General features: G+C 40.9%; 1 protein-coding gene across 17 annotated transcripts in view; it reads left to right on the top strand.

Annotated features, from left to right (window-relative positions):
• Positions 1-24,895, top strand: part of Pcbp2 (poly(rC) binding protein 2) — a 25,335-nt gene extending 440 nt beyond the window's left edge. The window contains exons 2-15 of one of the 17 annotated variants that reach the window (XM_010609343.2): positions 1,848-1,987; positions 2,968-2,991; positions 3,083-3,115; positions 3,665-3,781; positions 6,093-6,224; positions 7,938-8,066; positions 9,613-9,699; positions 11,614-11,706; positions 12,805-12,846; positions 14,048-14,120; positions 14,626-14,664; positions 15,588-15,643; positions 16,721-16,890; positions 24,687-24,895. In XM_010609343.2, the coding sequence (XP_010607645.1) occupies positions 1,919-1,987; positions 2,968-2,991; positions 3,083-3,115; positions 3,665-3,781; positions 6,093-6,224; positions 7,938-8,066; positions 9,613-9,699; positions 11,614-11,706; positions 12,805-12,846; positions 14,048-14,120; positions 14,626-14,664; positions 15,588-15,643; positions 16,721-16,890; positions 24,687-24,723 (1,101 nt within the window). In that variant the 5' untranslated portion in view covers positions 1,848-1,918 and the 3' untranslated portion in view covers positions 24,724-24,895. Of the gene's footprint in view, positions 1-1,847; positions 1,988-2,967; positions 2,992-3,082; positions 3,116-3,664; positions 3,782-6,092; positions 6,225-7,937; positions 8,067-9,612; positions 9,700-11,613; positions 11,707-12,804; positions 12,847-14,047; positions 14,121-14,625; positions 14,665-15,587; positions 15,644-16,720; positions 16,891-19,769; positions 20,193-24,686 lie in introns of those variants that run through there. The other 16 variants (XM_019205273.1, XM_010609344.2, XM_019205274.1 and 13 more) reach the window with 16 other exon arrangements.
• The last annotated feature ends 126 nt before the right edge of the window (positions 24,896-25,021 follow it).

Raw genomic sequence — 25,021 nt, forward strand, 5'->3', positions numbered from 1 at the left:
CGCGGCTCCCCGCGGGGGTCAGGCGCTGGCGCAGCCACACGAGGAGGCGCTACTCGCTCGGCCCCTCCCCTTGAATCGCAGCGCCCCCCCATGACCGAACAATTTATTTCTCCTCTCTTTTCTAGTCGGAAAAAGCGGGGGCTTTTTTTTTTTTAAGTGGAAAATGCTTGGATGACCGAGGGGAGGGGGGCTCCCAGTTAGCGAGTTATTCGGAACATTCTTTATGGGTAACGAATTTTGAAATGACAAAATGCCTGCCGATAAAAACCCAGACCAAGCTATTTATAGAAGAGTAATACATTGCAGGATTAACAGCTGGATTCCTGGGACGGGATACATGTATAGTGACTTACTAGTCAGGAGAGAGATGGCAAAATTTCTTGGGAGTATTACATGGTTTGGAGTTAAAAATGCACCTTTGTACTTTACCTCAAGAAATGGCTTCACATTTTTAATTTGCTTGCTCTTTGGAATTTGCAGCACTGTGGTATTTATAAATGCTTCCTGTTACATCTGAAAGAGAACACTACTTAAACTGTCAGACTTTTACCATATCTTATTAAAAATAATGCTGAAAGACCCAACGCTTCAACCTCCTGCCAAGCATTGTTTTTCCATGAGTGAAAAGTGTCAACTTGTGGGGTTTTGGCAGCAATTAACTGTACTACTGAAAAATAAGGAAGAGATGTTTGGAGATGCACTTATATAATCACTTATATTCTGAAATAGCCAGGGAACAAATTGCCATATGCAGAATGGGGTGGCACTTAATTTAAAAACATTTCAGGGTATGTATGGACTTTGTGCTACAGCCCATTTGAAACTGGTTTTGTGAAGGTGGAAACTAGCTGTAGGAGAGATCATTGTTTTTCCCTTTTGAAGGGATGGCTACTTACCATGTTATTGGAGAAATTTGACAACGGGAGAGATTCTTTTAAAAGCTATCAGAATTAGGTGCTTAGAAGATACTGAAGACAAAAGACATCCAAATCCAAATTCTCTTTCTATACATCACTGGTTGTTCCAGAATGGAACTATTTGGAACATAGTTTCAGAGCATGAATAGGAAAAACTGTCTTGGATAGAAAACATTGCTGTTTAAAACAATAACAACATACATTTTTAGCGATACGGGTTTTATTTTGATTTGTTTTCTTTGAATAAAAGGAAAATTTCTCATGTGTAACCGTCAAGTTGTGTTGGGAGAAGAAACAGGAGAAAAGTACTCAGTTATACTTAACTGTATAGTCATATCCCAAAGGACAGTATGGAACCCTGGCATACATTGGCAGTATCTCAGATAATGAAATTTTTGGAGAGGTTGTTGACCTAAACCTTTAAAAAAACATTTAATGTCATCCGTTAGTATCTGAAATTTGTTATATGGAATGCATCTAATTTCTTTATCTAGAAATTAGTGCTACTACTGTAAGCAAATTTATGTGTTCCCTAGCTTTCTGTTCTGCCCAGTAGGTCCTTTTGCTTCCTACTTTACTTGGTTAAAGGTTTGCCCAGGTATTTCTGAATCTTTCTTTGAAGCCTGCTCTGCTGAAGGACAACTGGGTGCATGTTCAGCAGTTCCCTTAGAACCGTTGCCAGTGAAGGGAATGTTCTTCATCTGAGAGTCAGCAGAAACCCTCTTATTAATGCGAGCAAACTGGAAAGTTGCCTTCTATGTATTATAATAGAACGTGAACTGTAATGTTGCTCTGCAGTTGTGCTCAGTGTGTATGAGTTTGGTAGGTTGTTGTTTAAGGAAAATAATTAGAAAATACTGATAATGGTGAAAATAATTGAGAAATTATTCCTCTTTTCCTTCTCTGATTTTGGTCATGTTTGCATTTCAGTTTTTGGCTTTGACCCCTGCCAGTGACCAAAGACTTGACCACTCAAAGTCCAGCTCCCCATAATACTCAACATGGACACCGGTGTGATTGAAGGTGGATTAAATGTCACTCTCACCATCCGGCTACTTATGCATGGAAAGGTATGCACCAATTTGGAAAATTGGGTCATAGTAACTGCTAAGGGAGGGGCAGGAAGAGCAGACCTGCATCTTGGAGCTCATCAGATTAGCACTGTGGGACATCTGGCTTTAGCACTCTTCTCTAATGAAATAAATGTGAAAGTGATGGGGAAATGGACAGATTTTAGTAGGAAGCTCCACTGAACAGGAAGGGCTTAGCTAGAGGTTAGAGCCAAATGCTGCTTGCCTGGGTGGTAAGATTTTTCTAATGGATCTTGCTATAAGTTACAGATTTCCCAGATAATTTTAAGAACTTCAAAGGGGGCATAGTTGATAATTTAAAAAATAATTTATGTTAAATACAGAGTTATGTACTTAATCTCCTGTATGGTTAGTCTTCAAAATTCAGCAGCTTCACCTGTTTTTTTTATAGCTTCACTCTTAATGATAGCTTCACTCTTGAATTCTTGAGTGAAGAACAGAACAAGCTGCCCCTCCATATATTGTAAAATCTTTTCATCCCTTGAGGGTAGTATTTAGTTAGTAGAGGTAGTAGTTGGCTAGCTGAACAGTTAGAAATTATTTTTCTTGTTTGTTTGGGGTGTTTTTTGTTTTTTTGTTTTTTTTTTTTTTTTGAAAGGGTCTTTCTGTATAGTTCAGGCTGGCCTTGGATTCCCTATGTAGCCCTGGTTGTCCTTGAACTCACAGCAGTCCTCCTACCTAGCCTCTCAAGTGCTAGGATTACAGGCATGTGCCACTATGCCTGCCTAGATAGAAATCACTTTTTTTTTTTTTTTTTTGAGACAGGGCATCACTATGTAGTTCAGGCTGTCCTTGAACTCACTATGTGCCCAGGATGGCCTTGAACTGTCAGTGATCCTCCTGTCTCAGCCTCCAAAGTTCTGGGGTTACAGGTGTGTGCCACCACACCTGGCTGAAACTCCTTTTTATAATAATGTTTTTGAGTTTCCTCTTACTGACACTAGTTTTGTCCATTGCAGGAAGTTGGCAGTATCATCGGAAAGGTAAGAATATTTTTCTTCAACTCAAATAATTATTTAGTTACCCTGGGTTGAAATAGCAATTGGAGCTCATGCTGGACTTTTACTCTTACAGAAAGGAGAATCAGTTAAGAAGATGCGCGAGGAGGTAAGTTATAAGGGACTTTGGGGTTGTTAACCATGACAAGTGAAGGGTCTGTAGGAAGATCTTAATAGGGAAAGTGTCATTTTCTGATTCTGTTTTTTTATTTTTATTGCACTGGGGATCAAACCTGGGGCCTTGAACATGTTAGGCAAGTGCTCAGTCACTAAAGCTATATTCCCAGTCCTGGCTCAAGAAATATTTTTTTTGCTTTTGAGGCAGGCTCTTGCCATGTAACTCAGACTGGTCTCTTTCATGGTGATCCTTCTGTCTTATCCTCCTCAGTGCTGGGACTACAGGCATGGGCCACCATGCCCAGCTGTGGCTCAAGATTTCTGTAACGACAGTGTGCTGGGAAATAGTTTTGTAACACATCTCAGAAGTAATTCAAACCTTGAGGCAGCTGGTCTAGACTGTTTTCAAGGACAAACATAGAACAGTTTTTAAAATGATGCTGACTTTTATTCGTAGGCAGTTTTTGTCCCTGTATGTATCTTGTACATTGTCAGGTATTTTCAGTCTGTTAAAGTACTTCTGTTTCTTATCCTTATGTAGAGTGGTGCACGTATCAACATCTCAGAAGGGAATTGTCCTGAACGAATTATCACTTTGGCTGGACCCACTAATGCCATCTTCAAAGCCTTTGCTATGATCATTGACAAACTGGAAGAGGTTTGTTCTTTTTTGTTTTTATTTTTATTATTTTTTTCAGTAGGGGCGCTACTGTGTTACCTAGACTGATCTCAAAACTCCTGGGCTCAAATCCTCTTAACTTAGTCCCTTACAGTAAGTAGCACTTGTGGTGGTGCATATCTGTAATCCCAGCACTTGGGAGGCAGAGGCAGGAGGATTGCCTTGCATTCGAGGCTACCTAGGCTACATAGTTCAGTAGAAGAGATACTCTTGTTTTTAGTTTTTATTAGCTGTGCTGGGCATCCAGTGTGTTAGGCAAATGCTCCCCTTCTGAGAATGCTCCAGCCCCTTTAAATATCTCATCTCTCATCTCATCTCTTTTAAATTTCTTGGCCAACAGATTGTTTTTGTTTGTTTGTTTTGGGGTATGGGAATCGAACTTGGGTCCTTGCGCTTGTGAGGCAGGTGGCAGAACCACTGAGCTAAATACCTGGGCTTTGGCCAACAGTTTTGAAAGTGTACCTTTGCTGCTTCAGTGAACTTTATACTCTAATTTAAAAGTTGAGTGAACTAAATTAATGTGCTTTTATTAGAAGTCCTGCCAAACACTTAACACATTTTCAACTTTGGGTTTTATAGTAAATGTGTATGTATCTTTAAAAAAGTATATACGCACAAACACTAGTAGTGTGTCAAGATTATACTTGAAAGGAGAGAGCAGTAGGTTATCAGATGAAAAATAACCATGTCAGGGATTTTATTAGAAAGGCCCCCCCATCAAACCTTCAGAGTTGGAATATCCATTGTCCTAGGTCACATGCTTAGCTCTTTTCCCCTTCTGCCTTAATGCAGCTAATTGTGCAGGTGATACTACCACAGGCAGAAGAGTATTGGTTGGTTGGTGGTTGGTACTTAATGGTGTGTGAAATCTTTTTTACCTAAAATCTTATCCAGAGCAAAATTTTTTTTGTTTGTTGGTTTTTGTTGAGATTTAAACCCACATCTTTGTGCATGCTGGCAAATGCTGTGCCACTGAGCTACACTCTAGCCCTACAAAGGTCTTGAGTTGCAGGATCCTTTTATTCCAGAATTGGTGGCTTAAATAAATGGGGAACATACTTTTTGTTTAAGGAGGAAACATGCTTGACTTCAGGGTCTTAAGTAGTTTCCCAGTCTAACTGACCTGGAGATTAGGCTGAGAAAAGTGGTATTTAATTAAACTACTTACTTTTTTTTTTTTTTTGGTCTGGTACTGGGGTGAACCCAGATCCTTTGCACTAAGATACTTCCTCAGCCCTTTTTTGTTATTTTGACTCAGTCTCTAAGCTGTCTAGATTGGTCTCAAACTTGAGGATCCTCCTGCCTCATCCTTCCAGAGTGCTGGAATTACAGGCACATGGCCCCATGCCTGGCCCCACATAATTTATAGAAGGTTAAACTTTTGTTTTTGAGACAGGATCTTACTACATATTTCAGACTGGACTAGTGCTGGGATTACAGGCATGTACCATCATCTTCTGTGGTCTTTTTTTTCTAACAGGGTCTCTAAGTTGGTGTTACCCAGGCAAGGTACAAATGTGGTCCTCCTGCCTCAGCCTCCCATAACACTGAGATCACAGGTGTACCACACTAAGCCTGTTTTTTGTTTTTTGTTTAACTTTGTAATCTTTGGTTTCTGTAAGATCACAGACTTGATTTGAATTGGATTACAATATTTACATCTTTTGTGTGGGTGTGTGATACTGTGCAGGTTGAACCTACCTAAACCTTCACACTACACTACATCCTCAGTGCTTTTTAAATTTTGAGACAGGGTCTTGTTAAATTACCCAAAGGAGTAATTTGTATCCTCCTGCCTCAGCCTTCTAGAATGCTTGGATTACAGACATACATCATCATGCTTAGCTTATCTAGCGCCTTGGCCACTTGGCCACACCACCACGTGACTCAGCTTATTATCTCTTTACTGTTTTAGTAAATGTTAAATGTTTTTTCCATTGCTTATTCAACTCTTAATTTGTAAAATAGTTGTTTTTCCTCTGTTTTCAAGTGTAATTTTCCAAGATGAAGGAAAATTTGACTTAGAGCTTGTGAGGCAGGCATGGTACTACTGAGCTAAATCCCCGGCCCAAATTTATGCTATTTCTGACGAGTTTGTAAAAAACGTTCTCCTCTTAAATTGTTGGGAGTTTGGTATTTGATCCTTGTCAGTTTAGTTAATGATGTGACTTGTCTTGTACAAGATCAAGATTTTTGTAAGTGGTTTATTTATGAAAGTTATGGGTTTTCAGGGATCTGTTTAAACTTGTCTGTCTCTCTGGTATCCTAATTTATTTTATTTTTTTAATAGGACATCAGCAGCTCGATGACCAATAGCACAGCTGCCAGTAGACCCCCGGTCACTCTGAGGCTGGTGGTCCCTGCTAGTCAGTGTGGCTCTCTCATTGGAAAAGGCGGTTGTAAGATCAAGGAAATACGAGAGGTATTTCTTCCAAATGTGGCTATGTTAGTTTTTAAGGTAGCTAGGAATATCTTGCATTAGATCAGAAGACTTACTAACGTATCAGTTTGGGAAGGTTATACTATGTATACTGGTAATGGAAGTTATTACACAATTGATTGATTTAACATCTCATAGATATTTTTTAATTACTATTGTATGCTGGAGATGGAACCTGGGGTTCTAAGCATGCTAGTTAAGCACTCTTGTACCAAGCTGCTTGCCCCAGTTATTTTGCTATCCTCCTTTGTTTTTTTTAAATGGTGTCTTGCTATATTGCCTAGTCTGGTCTTAACTCATGAATGTAAGCAGTCCTGCCTCAGTTTCCTGAGTATCTGAGATTACATGTGAGCTCCACTGCCTGGCTCAATTCAGGTTTTTTTTTCCCCCCAATTCATAAATTTTAATACCAACCACAGCTGGGAGTTGTGGCACGCCTGTATTCTGGGAGACTTAGGCAGGAGGACTAAATTCTAGCCCAGGATGGGCAGATATTTAGCAAGACTCTGTCTCAAAATTAAAAGGGCTGCAGATTTAGTAGGTGTGAAGGTTCAATTCTCATTACCAAAACAGCACAAAATGACCAGAATATGAGAAAGTTTACTAAGATTTCCAACTCTTGCACATGATTTCCATTTTTGTAACTTTGCATAGTTTGGTAACTTTCCCATGAGGCTGTAATTTTCATAATCAAAGTGACAAGGGCTGGGGATTTAGCTCAGCGGTTCGGTGGCCTGTCTTGCAAGCGCAAGGACCCAAGTTCAATCCCCGGTACCAAAAAAACACAAAAAAACAAAGTGACAATAGTTAGATATGTAATTATATTTTCTTGGCCAAACTAACCACCACTGGGCTATAGGATATAGTTCTAATCCTGTCCCCCCGCTCCCTTTTTGGAGACGGCCTCCTAGGCAGGCCTCAAACTCACAATGATTCTCCTGCCTCGGCCTCACAAGTGATGGGATTACAGGCATGCGACACCATGATGTCCAGTTTCCTATTCCTTTTTTTTTGTAATGGAGATTGAACTTGGGACCTTGTGGTGCAGTGCTACTGAGCTAAATCCCCGGCCCCCATTCCCTTTATTTTTCCTATTCCCTTTTTAATAATGGAAGCTGGAAGTTTTTAATTGTATCTGGGGATTACCAGAGTTGGTGTTGGGATGAAATTTTGTTGGTGTCTTGGGAACCTTGTAAATGCTGTGAGAACAGGTGTTAGTTTTGTTAATATATCGGAAAGTATTTGAAATGATGCCTGGCACATAGAATGGATTTGACATCAATATTGTGTAATAAATGAGAGGTGAATAATATCTGTGGAGATTTTTGTTTTCCCTTAGAACTATCTTTTTAAAAAGATTTTGAGATAGGGTCTTGCTGTGTAGTATAGGCTGGTCTCAAATTTGTGGTGATCCTGCCTCAGCCTTGTAAGTTGGGATCTCAGGCATGTACCACCATGCCTAGCTTGGCCTATGGAACTATCACTTGCTGAAAAGAAACTGTCTAGGACCTATTTCTGGAGAGTAGGTTAAATTTAGGCTTATTGTCTTTCAGAGGCGAATTTATTTTTAACTTCCATTAAACCACTATGTGAAATAAGGGAATAATAGGAAGGAGGAGATGGGATAGATTTGAGACTGGGAGGGATTGGAAGAACATGAGTTGTTTCTGATTCTCAATTTCTTCTTACCCAAAGAGTACAGGGGCTCAGGTTCAAGTGGCCGGGGATATGCTCCCCAACTCAACTGAGCGGGCTATCACTATTGCTGGCATTCCGCAATCCATCATTGAGTGTGTCAAACAGATCTGCGTGGTCATGTTGGAGGTAAGCCCTCAGGCTCATGCTGGGAGTTGGGGCAGGGTGATTCTGAGGACAGAAGAACTGATCTATATTTAGTAAGACTAGAATTAGGTGAAGCTGTTGGAAGTCTCCGATGGCGGGTGGGGAAAGAAATTCCTTGAGTTCATATTTTCCTTTCCCCATCTTTGATTTTACTTACGGTCTGTAAAAATAGAAATGGCTAAGCAGCAATGAACTTTTGGTTCATAGCAATTCTAAGCAGAATTGGTAGGGGAAGATGGGAAGATTGACTACTTGGACCTAGTAGAGCAAAGCTGCGTTTAGGTTCCTGAGACACTTAAGTTCCTTTTGCAATGCTGCATTTGGTTACGGGGAACTTTCACACATTCTTTAGTTTCTATTTTAAAGAAAGACATACTGCTGGGTGTGGTGGTGCACACCTGTAATCCCAGCACTTGGAGACTCAGGCAGGAAGATCCCTATGAGTTGGAGACCAGCCTGGGCTACATAGTGAGTTTGAGTTCCAGGTCAGTCTCAACTATATAGTGAGACCCTGTCTCAAAAAACCAACCCCCCAAAAATCCCTGCAAACAAAACAAAACAAAAACCCCAAAAACAACAACAAAAAGGACACAGAATGGCAGTTATATTGGAATTAAGAAATGTATTCATAATGCTGTACTGTCACACACCCCAACACCACTAATTGAACCCGCGGGCTTCACACTGAGCTACAGCACCCTCTTTTCCCTTATTTTGAGGCAGTCTTGCTAGATCACTGTAATGTAGCTCAGGCTGTGTTTGAACTTGAGTTCCTCCTACCTTGGTCTTTAAGAATGCTGGGATTACAGGCATGTGTCACCATGTGTTTCTGAATGCCTTATGAGTTCCTGTAATAATTAGTCTATTAAAAGAATAGCAAAATTAAGGGCAGTTAAACTTGTAGAGTTCTGTGGAGCTGATCCTTTCAGAAAAGAAAGTTTAATTTCCAAGTAAAGTATAGAAAAACCTTCATTGACATCTTTGAACTATTTACAGATGGTATGTGTATTAACCAAGCCATAACACTTGGGTTCTTTATTTCCTATTTAGATCAAAATGTAAGATCTTAAAAATTGCCAACTTAAAATGTACATGTGGAAGTATTTCCTGCTTGTAAAATTTAAGATTTATAACATGGTCTAGTGCCTAAAATTATTTCAAGGCTACTTGCCTTGATGAGAATAGCATAGGATGTGTAGTCCATGAACCATTTTAAGGTTTAAAGGAAAGTACTAGGCTGGATGTGGTGGTGCATGCCTGTAATCCCAGCGTTTGGAAGGCTGAGACTGGAGGAATGCTCTGAGTTTAAGGCCAACCTGGTCTAGGTGGTGAGCTCAAGGCCAGCCTGAACTAAAAATAAAGTGAGGGTGGGGGATACTGGGTAATTTGAGATTAGGTTTAGCTAGAGACAACTTGCTGGGCAAGGGGATGAAAATAAAAGTTTTTAATTTAACTGACCTGTGTGTGCTAAAGCCACACAGCTGAAGCAGCTTTGAAACCTTATCTCTTTTTGTTTTTTTCCCCTCTGACTCTCTCCCAGTCCCCCCCGAAGGGCGTGACCATCCCGTACCGGCCCAAGCCATCAAGTTCTCCAGTCATCTTTGCAGGTGGTCAGGTAAGAAAATTCTTACTGATGGGCTACGGTGAACAGATTATATTTCAAATGTCAACTTTGCCAGCAGTACACCAAACCCACTCTGCATGCTTGCTCAGACCTATATTCTGGCATAGTTTGACTTGCTTGTAGTTTCATTTTTTGTACTGGAGAAAGCCTTGAATGCCAAGCCCTTATTTAATTTTTAGCAGGCAATGGAAGTTTTGTAGGCACTCGGAAGAGGTAACTTATTTAGTAATTTAAAGTGGGTTATGGTATAGAACAAAGTTAAATTGCCTTGATATCACTGCTTCTGTCCCTACTCCCACTCCATCCATGCTTTTGTATGTATGGGGTAATCTTTAGAGGCCTGAGTAAAGGTAGCAGAATTGAACCTCTGAAGATCTGGATCCTGGTCTCAAATTGAGGACTCCTGAACTTGAGTGCCTTACAAACTTCCCCTTCCCTCCACCTCCCCTCCCCTATTCCTACCCCTTCATTCCGAAACTCCAGTATGTTGTCCCTCAGGCTCTTCCTTGTAAACACTGGTTTGAACCTGTTTGGCATAACTGAAATCAGCTGGGGTAAAAGTTCAGCGTGCCAGAATAGGGGGAAGAGCATGTTGGGCTGTGGTGCTGTAAACTTTGGTGTTACAGCAAGAACACCAAAGCACTCCCTTGACCTCCTGCTCCTTCTTCACCAACCTAAACTTTTCATCTTTGACACATGGCTTGTTCTCAGATTTGTATGACAAGAACATGGAGAAGCACCATAGTCGTTCTATGCTTTGGTTAGTATTTGAGGAGTAGGTAGTTCAGTTTTTAAAATACTGAGATTCAGATTGAAATAGCATCCTTTGTTTTGGTAGCTGCATGAGCAAAAGTGTTACTCAAAGTACCTTTTCCACTTGAGTCTAGCCTGTTAAAAAAATGACTCTTTTGTGGGGGGAGGTACGGGGGTTGAACTCGGACCTTGTGAGGCAGGCGGTGGAACCACTGAGCCAAATCCCTAGGCCCCCCCACCGAGTCTTTTAACACAATATTATTTGTATTTGACCCAGAAGCCATTTAGAAGGGAAGCATAGACTGAAGTCCATCTCACTCACATTCTCACATTTAACTGAATTGGGGAACTGTAGGTTCATTATATAGTTCTGGAAGCTTTACAAGAAGTTAATCATGTCACGGAGTTATTGGGGCAGGTTAGTACCTTTCATTAGCAGTAGTAGCTTTGTATAAATTGGTGAAAGGGCTGTCAGTCTGTATGTTAGGTAGGATAAGCAAAGGCTTAGAGACCAGTGTAGTGAGGAGGGTTAGCTTTAGGAATTTTCCCTTTTTACCTGGAACTCCAGGTTCTAGCTCTTCTGGATTCTCCTCCCATTTTGAATTCAAAGAAGTCCCTATCTACTGGCAGCAGTCCTATCTACTTAAGTTCTTCCTTTCCTTTTTTTCCTCCTTTTCCTCCCCTCTTTATACCTCTTTGCTTCCCTGCCCTCCCTCCCTTTTATTCAGTTGACCACTCTTTAATAAAGCTTGCAGCTTCTTTCATGAGTTACCCTTTCATGGATCATTCCCATGACCTTTTTTGTATGGACCAGTTCATACAGTGTCCACAGATGGACCTGTGTCTTTTGTTGCTTTGTGGCAAAGTGAGCTCTGTAGGGGTTCAACTTAGTCCCACACTGACCAGGAGCTGGCATCGGCTGTTGTCCCACCCTTCATTCTTGCTGAAAATAACCCAATTGTGCAGTGTGAAATCTGCCACTAGGTAACTTTTTTTTTTTTAATTTACTGATTGCAGCTCGTTTCAAATGTGTTGTGAGCTCCTTTTTAAAGGAAAAAGAAAATTAAACAACTTTTTTTGTGTGAATTTCATGCTGGTGACAAGGTGCCGGATTGACAGCCCTGGAGACTGAAATCCTCTATTTATCCACAGGACAGGTACAGCACAGGCAGCGACAGTGCGAGCTTTCCCCACACCACCCCGTCCATGTGCCTCAACCCTGACCTGGAGGGACCACCTCTAGAGGTGAGAGGGGATGTTCAGTCTCCAAGGCTCACTCAATCCTTCCGCCTCAGCCGAGACTGCCAACACGCGGGGGGCCAGTGGCGCTGGTGATTTTTGTGCTGTGGACACCACCTGTCCACGGGGACCTGGACTGACCCCCCCACCTCATTTCACACAGGCCGCGTAGCCCACCAGATGGTAACACCAATTCTTTTTTTTTTTTATTTTTTTTTTATTTTTTATTTTTTATTTTTGTTCAACCCCTCCTCCCCCTGTCCCATTCCTCCCACCCTATTTTCACCTTTCTCCCACCCCTACCTTGGGTGTACTTTTGGGGGTACTGGCTGCAGTGATGTGAGAAGCTTCACATTCTGTTAACCAGCCAATCCTTCCTTCCCTTCCCTTTTCCCTTTTCCTCTTTGACCCATACCCCATTGCCCTGAAGACCCCAGCTCCCTTTTTGGGAGGTCATGGTATGGTGGGAGGAGGGCGTAGTGGGAGCTGCAAGTGCTTTTTATGGAGGGGAGGTGGGAAAAGACAGGATTTAGGGCACAGTGATTTTTGTGTTCCGTGGTCATCTCCCTAGTGTTAGGGATCCAGCTAGCTTCTAGTGTACTGAAGGTCTTTAGGCAGATGTTAGAGAAAAATTCGGGAAAGGGAAGTACTTCAAAACATGTTGTGTAAGTTTGTACAGATAAAAAAATCACTCACATTACCACAGTTGGTAGAGGGGATGGGGTGGGGAGGGAAGAAAACATTTTCCCTCCTAGGTTGTCTTGTATGCAGGGAGAAAGAGGAGGGGCTTGGTCAGTGGAGGCATTGTTTAATCTCACTTCCCACATTTTCACTAAGAACGAGATAAATATATTTTGCTTTGAATGTTGGGAACTTGGCTACCTTTATAGGGTCTCTGAAATAGTCACTAAAGATTCAAAGAAGGCCAGTTTGGGTCTGACTATATATGTGAGATTCCATCTACTGCCTCATTCTCTGGCCTCCCCATTCTCTAATTCATCTCTGGCTTCAAGGCTAGTTGAAATCTTGTTTCCCTCCTCCCCCTCCCACTGGGTGGCTGTCCGTGATTGGTTTTTAATAGGAATTCTTTTCCTCCTTTTGTAGGCCTATACCATTCAAGGACAGTATGCCATTCCACAGCCAGATGTAAGTTTGGTTTTACTTCTTGTTTTGAAAAGCTCCCTCTTTCATCCAAAATTGTCTTGACTCCTTTCTCCCAAGTAGCCCGAAATGAGTTGGGTCTTAAACATTGGCAGTCCTCTGAAGGTGAACCACCTATTTTGGCCCTTAAATAATCTTTAACCAGTGCTTAGTAGAATTTTGTATGCTTTTTGACATTTAACCCCTGGAAATTATTGTCTTCTATTCTTTTCCATGTATGATTACTTAACCTAAAAGAGGTGTTCCATGATTTACTGTCATTTGTCATCTCAGGGCATGGTTTAAATTAACAGTGAACTGTGGTTCCTTGAGTAGAGCCTGCCTTTTCATGGTGGGGGGGTATGAAATATTGGATGTGCCCTTTGGTACTCCTCAACATGAGGTAACAAAATATTTGGAGTGGGGTGGAGGGCTTTACTGATCCAGGAAAAGATAGGAAATTGAACATCTGGGAATTCAACTCAGTAAAATTTTTCTTAACTAAAAATTTATTTCAAAGTGCTGGTATTTAGCCTTGTTTAAGGGCATTTCTTTCTGTGCTCTTCCTTTATTCTTACTAAGCTTTTTAGATGCTGAGCGCATTAGACTTGGAAAGTTGAGATTGGCTCTTGGTTAGTAGTAGGCCCCAGGAGAGGTAGACCTGAGGAGGGATTGTTTCACAATAGCCAGGATAGTTTATATAGGTGAATAAAAACAGCTGTAGACATCAGTGGTGTATACTAAACCCAGTTTGCTTTTTTTCTAAGCTCTCTTCTTGCAGTCTCCCTGCCCTCCTCATTTCCTTCCTTATCCCTAACACTGGCGGAACCCTGCATGGTGTGTTTTCCCTAGCACCACTGCACAGTTTGTTTACCTAGCCTGTCTGTGCTTGTCCCTGGGGCAACTGTTGCAATGGCTGCAAATACTCATTAAGTAGCCCACAAGGGAATGGTTGTTGGGCGGGAGTTGTTGCTTTTCTTTTCACATACCCAAGATGCATTCATTCTCTTAAACTCACTTTTCTGTTAATTCTCACCCTTCATATTCTGCCCATCTCTAGGATTGTATTCTAAGGCCAGTACCTACCCTCTGTTGTAGTTGTAGTAGTAGAGTTTGGATCAGGAGCTCTGCATTTTCACATTGAACATGCGTGAGCCCTGGCTTTATTATTCTTCTAATGCCAACCTCTCTTTATTTCTTCCTGTAGTTGACCAAGCTGCACCAGTTGGCAATGCAACAGTCTCACTTTCCCATGACGCATGGCAACACCGGATTCAGTGGTATGGATACCTCAGTGTTTATTTTTGTGAGGTGTAGTTCAAGACAAGAGGCCAGTCCCAAGGTCTCAGCTTGACATCTGTTTAAAACAAACTTCGTTACCCAGCATCCTGCTGGTTTAAGCTTAGCCTGTCCGTGGCTAAACCCAAGGAGGTAATGTGTTTATTAACATGATTTTCATTTGGGGTGAGTTATTCTAAAAGAAAAAAAGGCCCTGGAAGGTTTGGGGGTGAGGTGTGGGGATGCTTGTCAGGCAAAGGGTAGGCTGATATTTCTTGTAATCCATCCTAACTCTTGCCCCCTTGATCTGATCAGCACCCCCTTTCTCTCCACCAGCTATTCACAGACTTGGGTAGATACAATCCGTTGTGCCAAATTGTGTAGTTTTTTTTGTTTTGTTTTTGTTTTGTTTTGTTTTTTGGGCTTTTTTTTTTCTGTATAAGGAATAACTTGTCCGATAGGGTTAGGATGAGACCACCAAACTCATTTTCACTTGTATCTTAACAGGCATTGAATCCAGCTCTCCAGAGGTGAAAGGCTATTGGGGTAATGATTAAAAAAAAAAATCTGTAGTATTCTACTGTTATATTAATAAACTGGTGGGAGTCTTGTTTCACTACCCATGAACCATACCAGCAACGTGCACATGGTAGAGAGGAGCTGAGAGAGCAAAGGGGTGGGCCTGGTGCCCCTGAGGGTCCCTTGATGGATCTGGCCAACCCCCTTCTAAAAAATGTAGTTCAGAGCAGGACTGGGATTTTATAAGGGTTAGCCAGCTGGCCTGGTCCAGTCCAGGTGTCATGATAGATGGATATGGGTATTTCCTGATGGGATTTTTCTTTTTTCATTGCAAAACTAAACAAAAGCCAGAACAAATTGAGCCAAAGACAGAATGAATCTGGAGAAATGAGTTTCCCCTCACCTGACCAGCCCTTTCATTTTATCTGACCTTTTAAGTCTAAGTTGGGAGGATAGAGGTGGAGGATGTTAATCTGATACAGGTATATTTAAAGCAACTCTGTATGTGTGCCAAAAGTCCATGGTACCCAATAACAGGCATGATACTGGCATTGGTGCTAGTGAGCATTGGGAGAGAGAAAATTGGAACACAACAGCAGAAAAGGGGTGGAAGTACAGGGACTTGATGTTTAGATTTTGGTTTAGATTTTGGTCCTGTTTGAGGATACACCCCCTGACCCCTTGCTTCCATTCCCCTATCCCTAATAGACTGGGCTTTGCAGGAAATGGCATGAAATCAGCTCTTCTGAGTGTACAGAAGAACCATTCCAGCATTATTTCTACACCCCTCTCCCCCATCTTTTCCTCCTTGGAGGCTTCCAAGTTAGTGGTGAATCCCAACAGCCAATGCTGGGTTTCCAGTTTTAATTTCTTTCTGTTAGTTTTATGTGCAAATCAGTGTGTTTTTGAATGCTGTGCATTGAACTGTTTTGCTCTCTTCTGTCTTTTAGCAGGTTTGGATGCATCTGCTCAGACTACTTCTCATGAACTCACCATTCCAAATGATGTAAGTGTAGTGGGATTTTATGGGATGAAAATAAGAGAATTGGTTTTAAGGAATAGAAATGTCCTATTAAGCCCTAAGAAAACAAAATGAGGTTAGACACCACATTAAGAATTTAATAGTATAGAGGCTGGGTGTGCACACCTATAATACCAGCACTCAGGAGGATGAGGCAGGATTGCTGAATTTGAGGCCAGCTTGGGCTCCACAGTGAGTGAGTTCAAGGTCCATCTGGACTACTTAGTGAGGTCTTGTTTCCAAAAAATGAATTCTGCCTAGTGTGTTGGCACATGCCTGTAATCCCAGCACTGAGGTGAGGCAGGAGGATCACCATGACTTTCCTTGCCAGCCTGAACATAAATAGCAAGACCTAGTCTCAAAAAAAAAAGAAAAGTTTACAGAATTCTGAGCACAAACTTGGTAGAGAAAATTGACAAAGCTATTTCATGAAGGTTAGCATGAGGTGGGAAGAACCTTTTTGTATCAAATATAAGATTTTATCTTTAAAGTATTGGGTGTAGTAGCCCTTGAATGCTAGATTTGTGCTGTTGAACATGGTACTTATTGACCATATGTGATTATTTTTGAAGATGATGATAATTAGAATTTTTCAGTCTCACTAATCATGTGTTCAGTAAACACATATTACAGTTTGTAATATTGAACAATACAAATTTAAAGTAATTCCATTTTTCTGAGGCCAGAAGATTTTGAAATTATTCAGAATTCTTGTCACTAAGTGTAGTGAGATGCTAACAATGGTGGATGTATTTAATTATCATTAGTGGCCAAAACTGAAGATTTCTTTTTTTATCCCAAGCTTTTTGAAGAGCAAATGCTTGCCAGGAGTTCAAAGTTGGCTGTGATCTGAAGTAGTCAGAAGGATGGGTCAGGAGTTGAAATGGGATCTAGAACTCCAGTTTTTGGATCAGGAATTTATGGTTAAGGAATGTAGGTTTAGGTAGTAGTAGTTTCTGTTCCCGTATTCTTAGACACAGGTTTAGGAGTTAGAAGGGATGTAATTCTCGGATGTAGTCACTGTGAATCTTAATTTGGTGTGCCTTTTTTCCCCCCCTCAAGTTGATTGGCTGCATAATTGGCCGTCAAGGCGCCAAAATCAATGAGATCCGTCAGATGTCTGGGGCGCAGATCAAAATTGCGAACCCAGTGGAAGGATCTACTGATAGGCAGGTTACCATCACTGGATCTGCTGCCAGCATTAGCCTGGCTCAATATCTAATCAATGTCAGGTAAGGTTGCCCTACTTTTTACCTTATTAATAACAGCACAATAATGTGTGTTGGAGTATTACAGTAGATTGCCATATATGGAGTTATTTGGGGGGTGGGAAGTTTAGTCCTGCTTGCTTCTGTCACAGTGTAGCAGAAAAAAAGAGATTATAGTCAGTTTGCATGGGGTGACATAGATTGCTTGTATTTGATTTTTGGTTTGGGGATTTGGGGTGTGGAAAGAATGATGTATGTCTTTGCTAATTTAGGATAGTGTTCCGGCTAGAGCAGCAGTACTGACAAAATCCAAATAGTCATTTCTCTTGTTACACATGCATAGAACAATATATCTCATTGATTAGAGACTTGGGGTCCAGAGCACTTTTAATTAAGAATGATGGAGTAAAGAGACATCAGAACAGTTTTTTTTGGAGACAGCCACACCATTTACTCTGAAAACATCCATTTTTTTCAAATTACAAGTATGTTCTGTTACTCAGAACTTGTGGGAAAGGGAAGGCATAGGTATGGGAATCTTTCAGAAATACCAGGTATATTTTCTTCTTATTCCTCTAGTCATTGACTTCCTGAGTTTTTTTTTTTGTTGTTGTTGTTACTTCCTGAGGTTTTATTTCTCTTAGTCATACAAAGATAATATTTATACTTAGGTTATATATATAGGACAATTGTCAGATGAGCATCTTCTACAATGTTTATTTTTGTTATTCTCTCAACTTATGTGCCTTAGCACATTCTTTATTTTTTAATGATACTTTAAGCCAGTGTTAGCAGCCCATTTCCCAAGATGCTTAGTTGTCTCTCTTTTTAGGGAATATTGTCTGGTCCTCCACCTTTCTCATAAGTATTTAGTTTCCTCATCATGAAAGTTTTATGTGAGTTCCTGAATCTAGTATAAGGGATGGAATTCCTAAGTGTAGTCTTCGTTCTTTTTTTTTGTGGGGGTACCAGGGATCAAACTTGGGTCCTTGTGCCTGCAAGGCAGGCAGCTGCACCGCTGAGCTAAATCCCTGGCCATAGTCTTCATTCTTGTTGTGCTTAACGCTGACTGCCATGTGTTTGTTCTTAGCTAAAGATGCTATCACTTCCCAGTAGCGGTCCTGAGTTTCCTTAAGTGTTTTTGTTCTTTGAGGTACTACTGCTAGTCTTTATGTAGAAAAATTTCCTATGTTTAGATCTGTTTTCTTGCTTACCAGCCAAGCATATCTCATCCTTAGTATTCAGAGTAAAATGATAGCTTTTCCACAGAGGTTGTTTGTGAACAGTTCCCTCTTTGTTGGGCTGGGGATTTAGCCTAGCAAGCACAAGGTCCTGAGTTTGATCCCTGGTACTAAAAAAAGTTATGGACAAGAATTATCTTCTTGTTTCTAATTAGGGTGTTGGAGATGAGTTTAGTGGCAAAAGTCATATTCTTAGAATCTGGGTATTGCTTTCTTCTGCTTTAGGAAGACTCTTTTTGCCCTTTAGTGTGTTACCAGATAAGTTTGAATTATAAATGTTTAAATCTGACTTGCTTGCCTGGCTGCTTTTCTATTAAGTCAATGGCCATATTTTAAGGAAGCAGAAAAATTTTACTTAGAATCACTCTTTAGGATTAATTCTTATTTAATGTCTGGCTATTCAGGATCATCCTACTTAATGATACTATCCAAGCTATGGCTTCTGGTCAGAATTTTAAAGCTTCATTTACCATGAAAACAAAGACTATTTATGTATAACGTTTGGTCTTCATTTTCTGATCTTGGCCCAAATTGGATACAACAATCTGGCTGTTCTTATTAATACTAGACAAGAAGGATTTATTTGTTTGTCATTGATGGATTCTGAGCATTTTTGCTGTGCCTCTCTAGTGTTTTCATGGTGGCAGTCTGGGGCCTCTAGTTACTTGCCACCTTTATGGATTACAGCTGAATCTGAACAAAGATAAACAAAATGGAGTCTTAATGAGGAGTCTTCCTGCTCTTGAAGAGTTACTGGTTTTGGACTGTATTTACGAGTAGAAGCAGCATTATTTTTGTTTTTTTAAAACATGAATGTTTGGGCCGGGGATTTAGCTCGGTGGTTCTGCCTCCTGCCTTGCAAGGGCAAGAACCTGAGTTTGATCCCCGGTACCGAAAAAAAAAAAAAGTGTTTTGGTAGTGCTTGAGTTTCTTCCAGTTCTCTAAAGCAGACATTAGACATTAGAAGAGTATGTTCGTTAAAAACGAGTCTTTTATAACTCTGCCACCTCCCACTAGAAAAGCTCTCTTTCTTATCTACACTTGTGTTCTTAGCAATTTTCTTTGAAAATGCTACATTCTTTGAAGTTTGAAATTAGTGAGCTACCTTGTAATCTCTTGCTCCTTCCCATCCTTATACATTGGTTCATTTGCTGTGGCTATATAAGCAGACATTAAATAAAAAACAATTTTAAAAATTTTATCTAACATTCAGAGCTTATTGGATAATTGATAATTGATTTTTCCATTAAAATGGGTAATTGACATCTGATTGGTGGGTGAAGCATTTCTTGTTTGGAGATTGAATATTCTTTTATTTTCTACCTGAAATACTCTGCCTAAAATCATTCCTGATTTCTGGGTTGGGTCAGTGTCTCAGAACTAGAAAGTATGCCATGTATTATTTTCTCAGTCTGTCAGCTTTTTCTTCACCAAAGCAGTTTTAAATAGCAGCATGGAATGGAAGGTGGCAAAGTGTACATATTTAGAGGGTGGGACAGAGACTAGAGAGAGCTTGTCATCAGTTGATAGTAAGTCTTCCTAATTGGCAACCAAAGGCACTTACTTGATAGAACTAAAGAGGTTTTGTCCTGTACTTTTTCCCTTTTGTGGTCTTCCCTTCCACCCACCCTTTTTTTTGTTCCTTTTTTTCCTCTGTTACAGTTTAGAAAACGCTAAACCCTCCTCCCAGGCAGCCTCCGTCACGATCCCTGATCACCTCAGCATCAACCTCTCTCAACCCTCCACCCCTTCTTCTTCTTCTTCCTCCTCCACCACCACCCCCTCGCTCGCCACAGCGGGGACCTCCGACGCACCCTCCAGCCTCCCCAACCCTCTTCCGACCGCCCCTTGTGTCTCCAGTCTGCTTGGCATGAAACCCATCCCTCTCCTGGCTCTAAATGTTGTGTCTGCTGCTAAGGGTACCGGGGCTTCAGCTACCACCACCACCACTTCTGCGGTGCAATGTGTAACTAACAAACTGAAAAGCGAGAAACAGAGATTCTCCCCCTACTGAGTGCATATCTTGAGGCACATCCTCAAATGTTGTTGGTTCATTTTGTTTTCCTTTGTTAATACTGGTGAGAACCAAACTATTGTGAGCTTGTGACTGGTTTCTTTTTACTACTTGGGATAAAATTGGGTGGGGGTGGGGGGGGCAACAGTAAACCTTTGTTTAGGTTTAGGCCATTTCAGCTGAGTGCCTGTTTGAGTCTCACTTGTTGAATTCTTTATCTAGAGCCACAGTTCTTGATCTTCTTTCTCATTCTGTTATCTTTTTTTTTGTAGCTTTACTCTGCCTTGCAATATAACAATGTGTTAGGCTCTGTGTTAATGAATAAAAGCTTCTCCAGTTGACCTTTTTTTAAAAATTATTTAATGGCTAAGCTATCGGCAGGCCTTCCTGGCCAGATTTGTGTTTCTAGCTGTAATAAAGTTGACGAGAGTAAGAACCCTAGTTTACCGTGTGCTGTGCCGGGTAAAGGGGTGGGAACCTATGACCTGTGCCTATTCAACCAGGAAGCCTACACAACTGACTTGGGCATTTTTGTTTCCCAGGTTACTTTTACAATCCTTTTTCAGTATTCCCACAAAAATGATGTGCCTGTGTTTGGATAGATGTTGAGGGTCCTTTATAATTGGCAAGTAGCCACTTTAGTGAAGAAGTTTCTCAGATTCCTTACCTTATCAACAGCAGGGAACAAGGGTGCCCATCCCAGATGCTGTTTCCTCCGGGGAGTCGTTATTGTTAGAATCTCTTCCAAGGCATATACCACAAAGAGCACATTTCTGTACCCAGAATGATAAGGCAGGGTTGGATAAGTCTTCTAAGTAGTTCAGTCTACATTGTTGTGAATGAGCACTGTCCCTCTTTATGTGACATTAGGAAGGTCTTGAACAATTCAATTGGTGACATTGCCCAGAACTTGTAAGATGCTGACTAAAACAGCTGAGTAGTCAGCCAAGTTTCTTCACCCTTCTATTCCCTGCCCACCCTTCACTGTCCTATCAACACTATTATAAGTAGGAAGTTAGGTTTAGATTTGAAAGAATCTTAGGGATCAACCAGTTTGTAATTCATCAATCCCTTCACATAACCGAAAAAAGGCCCTGAGGGAATTTAAACTTGTAGATCATATGATTACCCAGAACAAGCCAACAGTTTGTGCTTTCAATTAGTGCTTTGTTTTTACTCAGTGTATTTACTTCCTTAAAGTCTTTTTTTTTTTCTTTTTGATGTTAAGCTTTGAGAGCTTTTTGCAGTGTGCCCTACCACTGAGCTGCACACCCAGCTTCTTATTTTCTTATTCCACAGTGGGCATAGGTCTCTCTGGATGTGCAGCTCAGTGGTAGATCATTTTTGCCTAGCAAGTATGAGTACCTGGGTTTTTTTGTTTGGTTTGGGGATCAAACTCAAGACCTTGCACAGGCACTGCACCACTGAGCTAAATCCCTGGCCCCAGAGTATCTCATTTTAATCTCCAGCACTACTAAACACACATACACAATGTTTTTTTTTTTTTTTTTTCCTTTACTCAACCAAAGTATGTATTGATGGTATTGGCAAGGTCCTGAAAGTATGTTCTCCTCAAAGCATTAGAGAAAAGAACTTGATGTGCAGAATTTTCCTTCTGATGCCCTATTTCCACACATTACTTTTGATTGACATTGGTTTTTTTGGGGGGTTCTTTTTGTTTGTTTTTTGGTACCAGGGATTGAACTCTGGGCCCTCATGCTTGTGAGGCAGGCATCAGAACCACTGAGCTAAATCCCCAGCCCTTGATTAAAGTTGTTAAAAACTAGCTGTTCACTCACTAATGGTACAGTATATTGTCTCATTCTCTGGTGTTATGGCTCTTCCCTCACAGATTGAGCCTATTAGTAGTAGTATATGCTGTAAGTCTACACGAAGAATTGGAGGGGCAAACTATTGTCCTGCTAGAAGTTTTTGCTGTAGTTATTATATTATGTGTGGTCTAGCTCTCACCTGTTCTTGCAGTAGTTAGGATTTGTTACGTTGATACTACTGCCCTACCCTCCAGGGGGGATTGGTCTTTTAAAAATTTTATCTAATTCCTGATTAGAAGGCCTTTTAACCTAATAAATATCCTCCAAGGAAGGGATGTTGGGAAATCTAGATATTTAAGGAAGTGACTACCATGACCACTTTACTATCATTTTTTTTTCTTGTTCCAGGGATCCAACTCAGGACCTTGTGCTTGCAAGGCAGGCACAGTGCCCCTGAGCTAAATCCCTGGCCTTTTGGTATCAAATTTTTTAAAGGTTAGAGCTCCCTCATGTGGTCCATCAATTCTAGCATAGTGGCACCCCTCTGCCTGCCTGCCTGTCTACCTCTCTCTGACTGCCTGCCTTGCCCCTCCCATTCCCCAGTCTTGCCTCTTTCTCTCCCCCTCTCCCCGCTTTCTCTCCCTGCCTTCTTTCTTCTCTTTTGCATTTCTTTTTGTTTGTGCTAGGGAGCCCACCTGGGTCTCATATCTGCAAGGCAAGTGCTCTACCACTGACCCATAGTTTCAGGTCTTTATATTTCTGTTTGGGTTTTTCTTTCTCTCTGCCTCCTCACCCAATACTCTACCCCTGCAAAAACACCCTGTCCAGGATTGATGTAAGTTCTGGAGAGGTGTTTTTTTTTTTTTTTTTTTTTTTTTTTAACCAAATGGGGCTAGAGTGTTCCACCCTCTTGGGTAGATTGTAAACTATAGACAGAAGCTCCTTTTCTGGACCTTCAGTTCTCACTGAACCCTTTCATGCAGGGCTTAGTGTTTACCTTGCTTTAGATCATCTGGTTTTGACCCCCCTCGTTTTGTGGATGGAGTGGGGCATAGATTTTTTTTTTTTTTTTTTTTTTTATTGCTGTGTTCTAGGCTAGTTTTGAACTCCCTTATTTTTCTGCTGTAACTTCCCTGGGTGCTGGAATTACATGAGTTTGTACCACCATCCCTGGTGAGAATCTGCCCTCCCCCTTTGGTAGGGGGATTGAACTCACGACCTTGGGCTAGTGAGGCAGGCATGGTGTACCCCCTTTTAAGAACTATTCTTTTTTATGCGGAGGAGAAGAAAATTTTTTACTTTAAATACAGTCCATGATTTTTTTTTTCTTGAGACAGGATTTCATTTTGTAGTTCAGGCTCGCCTTACACTCACTGTGTAGCCCAGCCTAGTCTTGAACATTGAGGTGGTCCTCTTGCCTCTGCCTTCCCAGTGCTGGGATGACAGGTGTTCATGAACATACCTGGATAAATACAGTCCATGATTGAAGAACTCTACTAATTAATAGGCTCAATTTCCTTATCCTTGGTTTTGTTCACTTCTTGCCAGCTTGTGACTTTTTTGGTACCAGGGATTGAACTCAGGACTTTATGCTTGGGATGCAGGTGACGGCACCACTGAGCTCAAATCCTTGGCTTTGCTTTTGACTTTTAATTGTTGAAGAAGGAAAGTAGATAGTGTGTTCAGTCATACTCTTAACCAGAAAATGCATATAGGTATTTTTTTTTTTGAAATAGGGTCTCACTATGTAGTTAGGCTGGCCTTGATCTTGTGATCCTCCTGCCTCAACCTCTGGGAGTGTTGGGATCATTGGTGTGCACCAATGTCCAGGACTAAGTGATTTTAGATCTTTCATGAAGTAACTTTTTGAACTGAAACCTCCTCTTTATACACATTGTTCTAATCAAAATCTTGGGCTGAGTCTTGTCAGGTCCCTAATATCAGTGAGTCATATTACCTTTCCCTTAAATCCCTAAATTGAATTTTATGACCTGTTTTATTTATTTTTTTTGGTACTGGGGATCGAACTTGGGCCCTTGTGCTTACAAAGCAGCTGCTGGAACCACTGAGCTAAATCCCCAGCCCTTGACCTGTTTTAGACAGAAAGGAAAGCCAGATATGCTTAGATGGAGAATTTGGCTCAATGAGAAGACCATAGATTTAGGGAGTTAGTGAGATAAAGGTGTGGAAACAAAAATTTTTTCTCCTCTTCAGTCTTGAAATCTAGGCATGAGAACAATAAAGTATTGGCCTATAGTTACTCTGCTTGCTTTTCCCTCTTTAACATGTTAGCATTCAAAATTGTCTTACTTCATAGTAATATTTTTTATGTTGATAGAGGTACAGGAGGCTGTACTAAAGGCTTCTTTGAATTGTCTTAAGCATTACCCTCACAAGGCTACTTCCAGCTCAGTGTTTTTCCTAAAGGGCTGTTTTGTTAGTGTGTTAGCATGTGGGAGATTAAGTAGTATCTACACCCCCAAGAATGGTCTTTGTTAATAAGAGTAGCATATCTCCAGAAAGCCTTTAACGTTTCAGAGAATGTATATTGAAGGACTTCTCCATGGTTCTCTTTTTCCTTCTGACATAATTTGCCTCAGGAATCTTACTTAAATTGTAGTTTAACTTGGACCATTTTTTAATCCAAGAAGTGTTGAAATGTCTCCCTTGATACTGAAATGCTGATATGTACTCCTTTTCATTTTACCGTTCAGACTGAAAGTTCTAGAGGTGAGGGGTAGCTGGGCACTGGGAAAAACTAACTTTGAGTTCTTGTCTGTTTCTGTGTTACAGGCTTTCCTCGGAGACGGGTGGCATGGGGAGCAGCTAGAACAATGCAGATTCATCCATAACCCTTTCTGCTGTTCACCACCACCCATGATCCATCTGTGTAGTTACTGAACAGTCAGCGATTCCAGGTTTTAAATAGTTTGTAAATTTTCAGTTTCTACACACTTTATTATCCACTCGTGATTTTTTAATTAAAGCGTTTTAATTCCTTTCTCTGTTCAGCTGTTAATGCTGAGATCCATATTTAGTTTTATAAGCTTCCCCCTGTTTTTGTTTGTGGTTTTTTTTTTTTGGCTCATGAATTTTTCTGTTTGTCATGAAAATGTAATGAGTGGAAT

This window comes from Fukomys damarensis, unplaced genomic scaffold, assembly GCF_012274545.1.
Source record: "Fukomys damarensis isolate Sample0158 unplaced genomic scaffold, DMR_v1.0_HiC HiC_scaffold_15, whole genome shotgun sequence".
In the NCBI taxonomy this organism is placed as follows: Eukaryota; Metazoa; Chordata; class Mammalia; order Rodentia; family Bathyergidae; genus Fukomys; species Fukomys damarensis.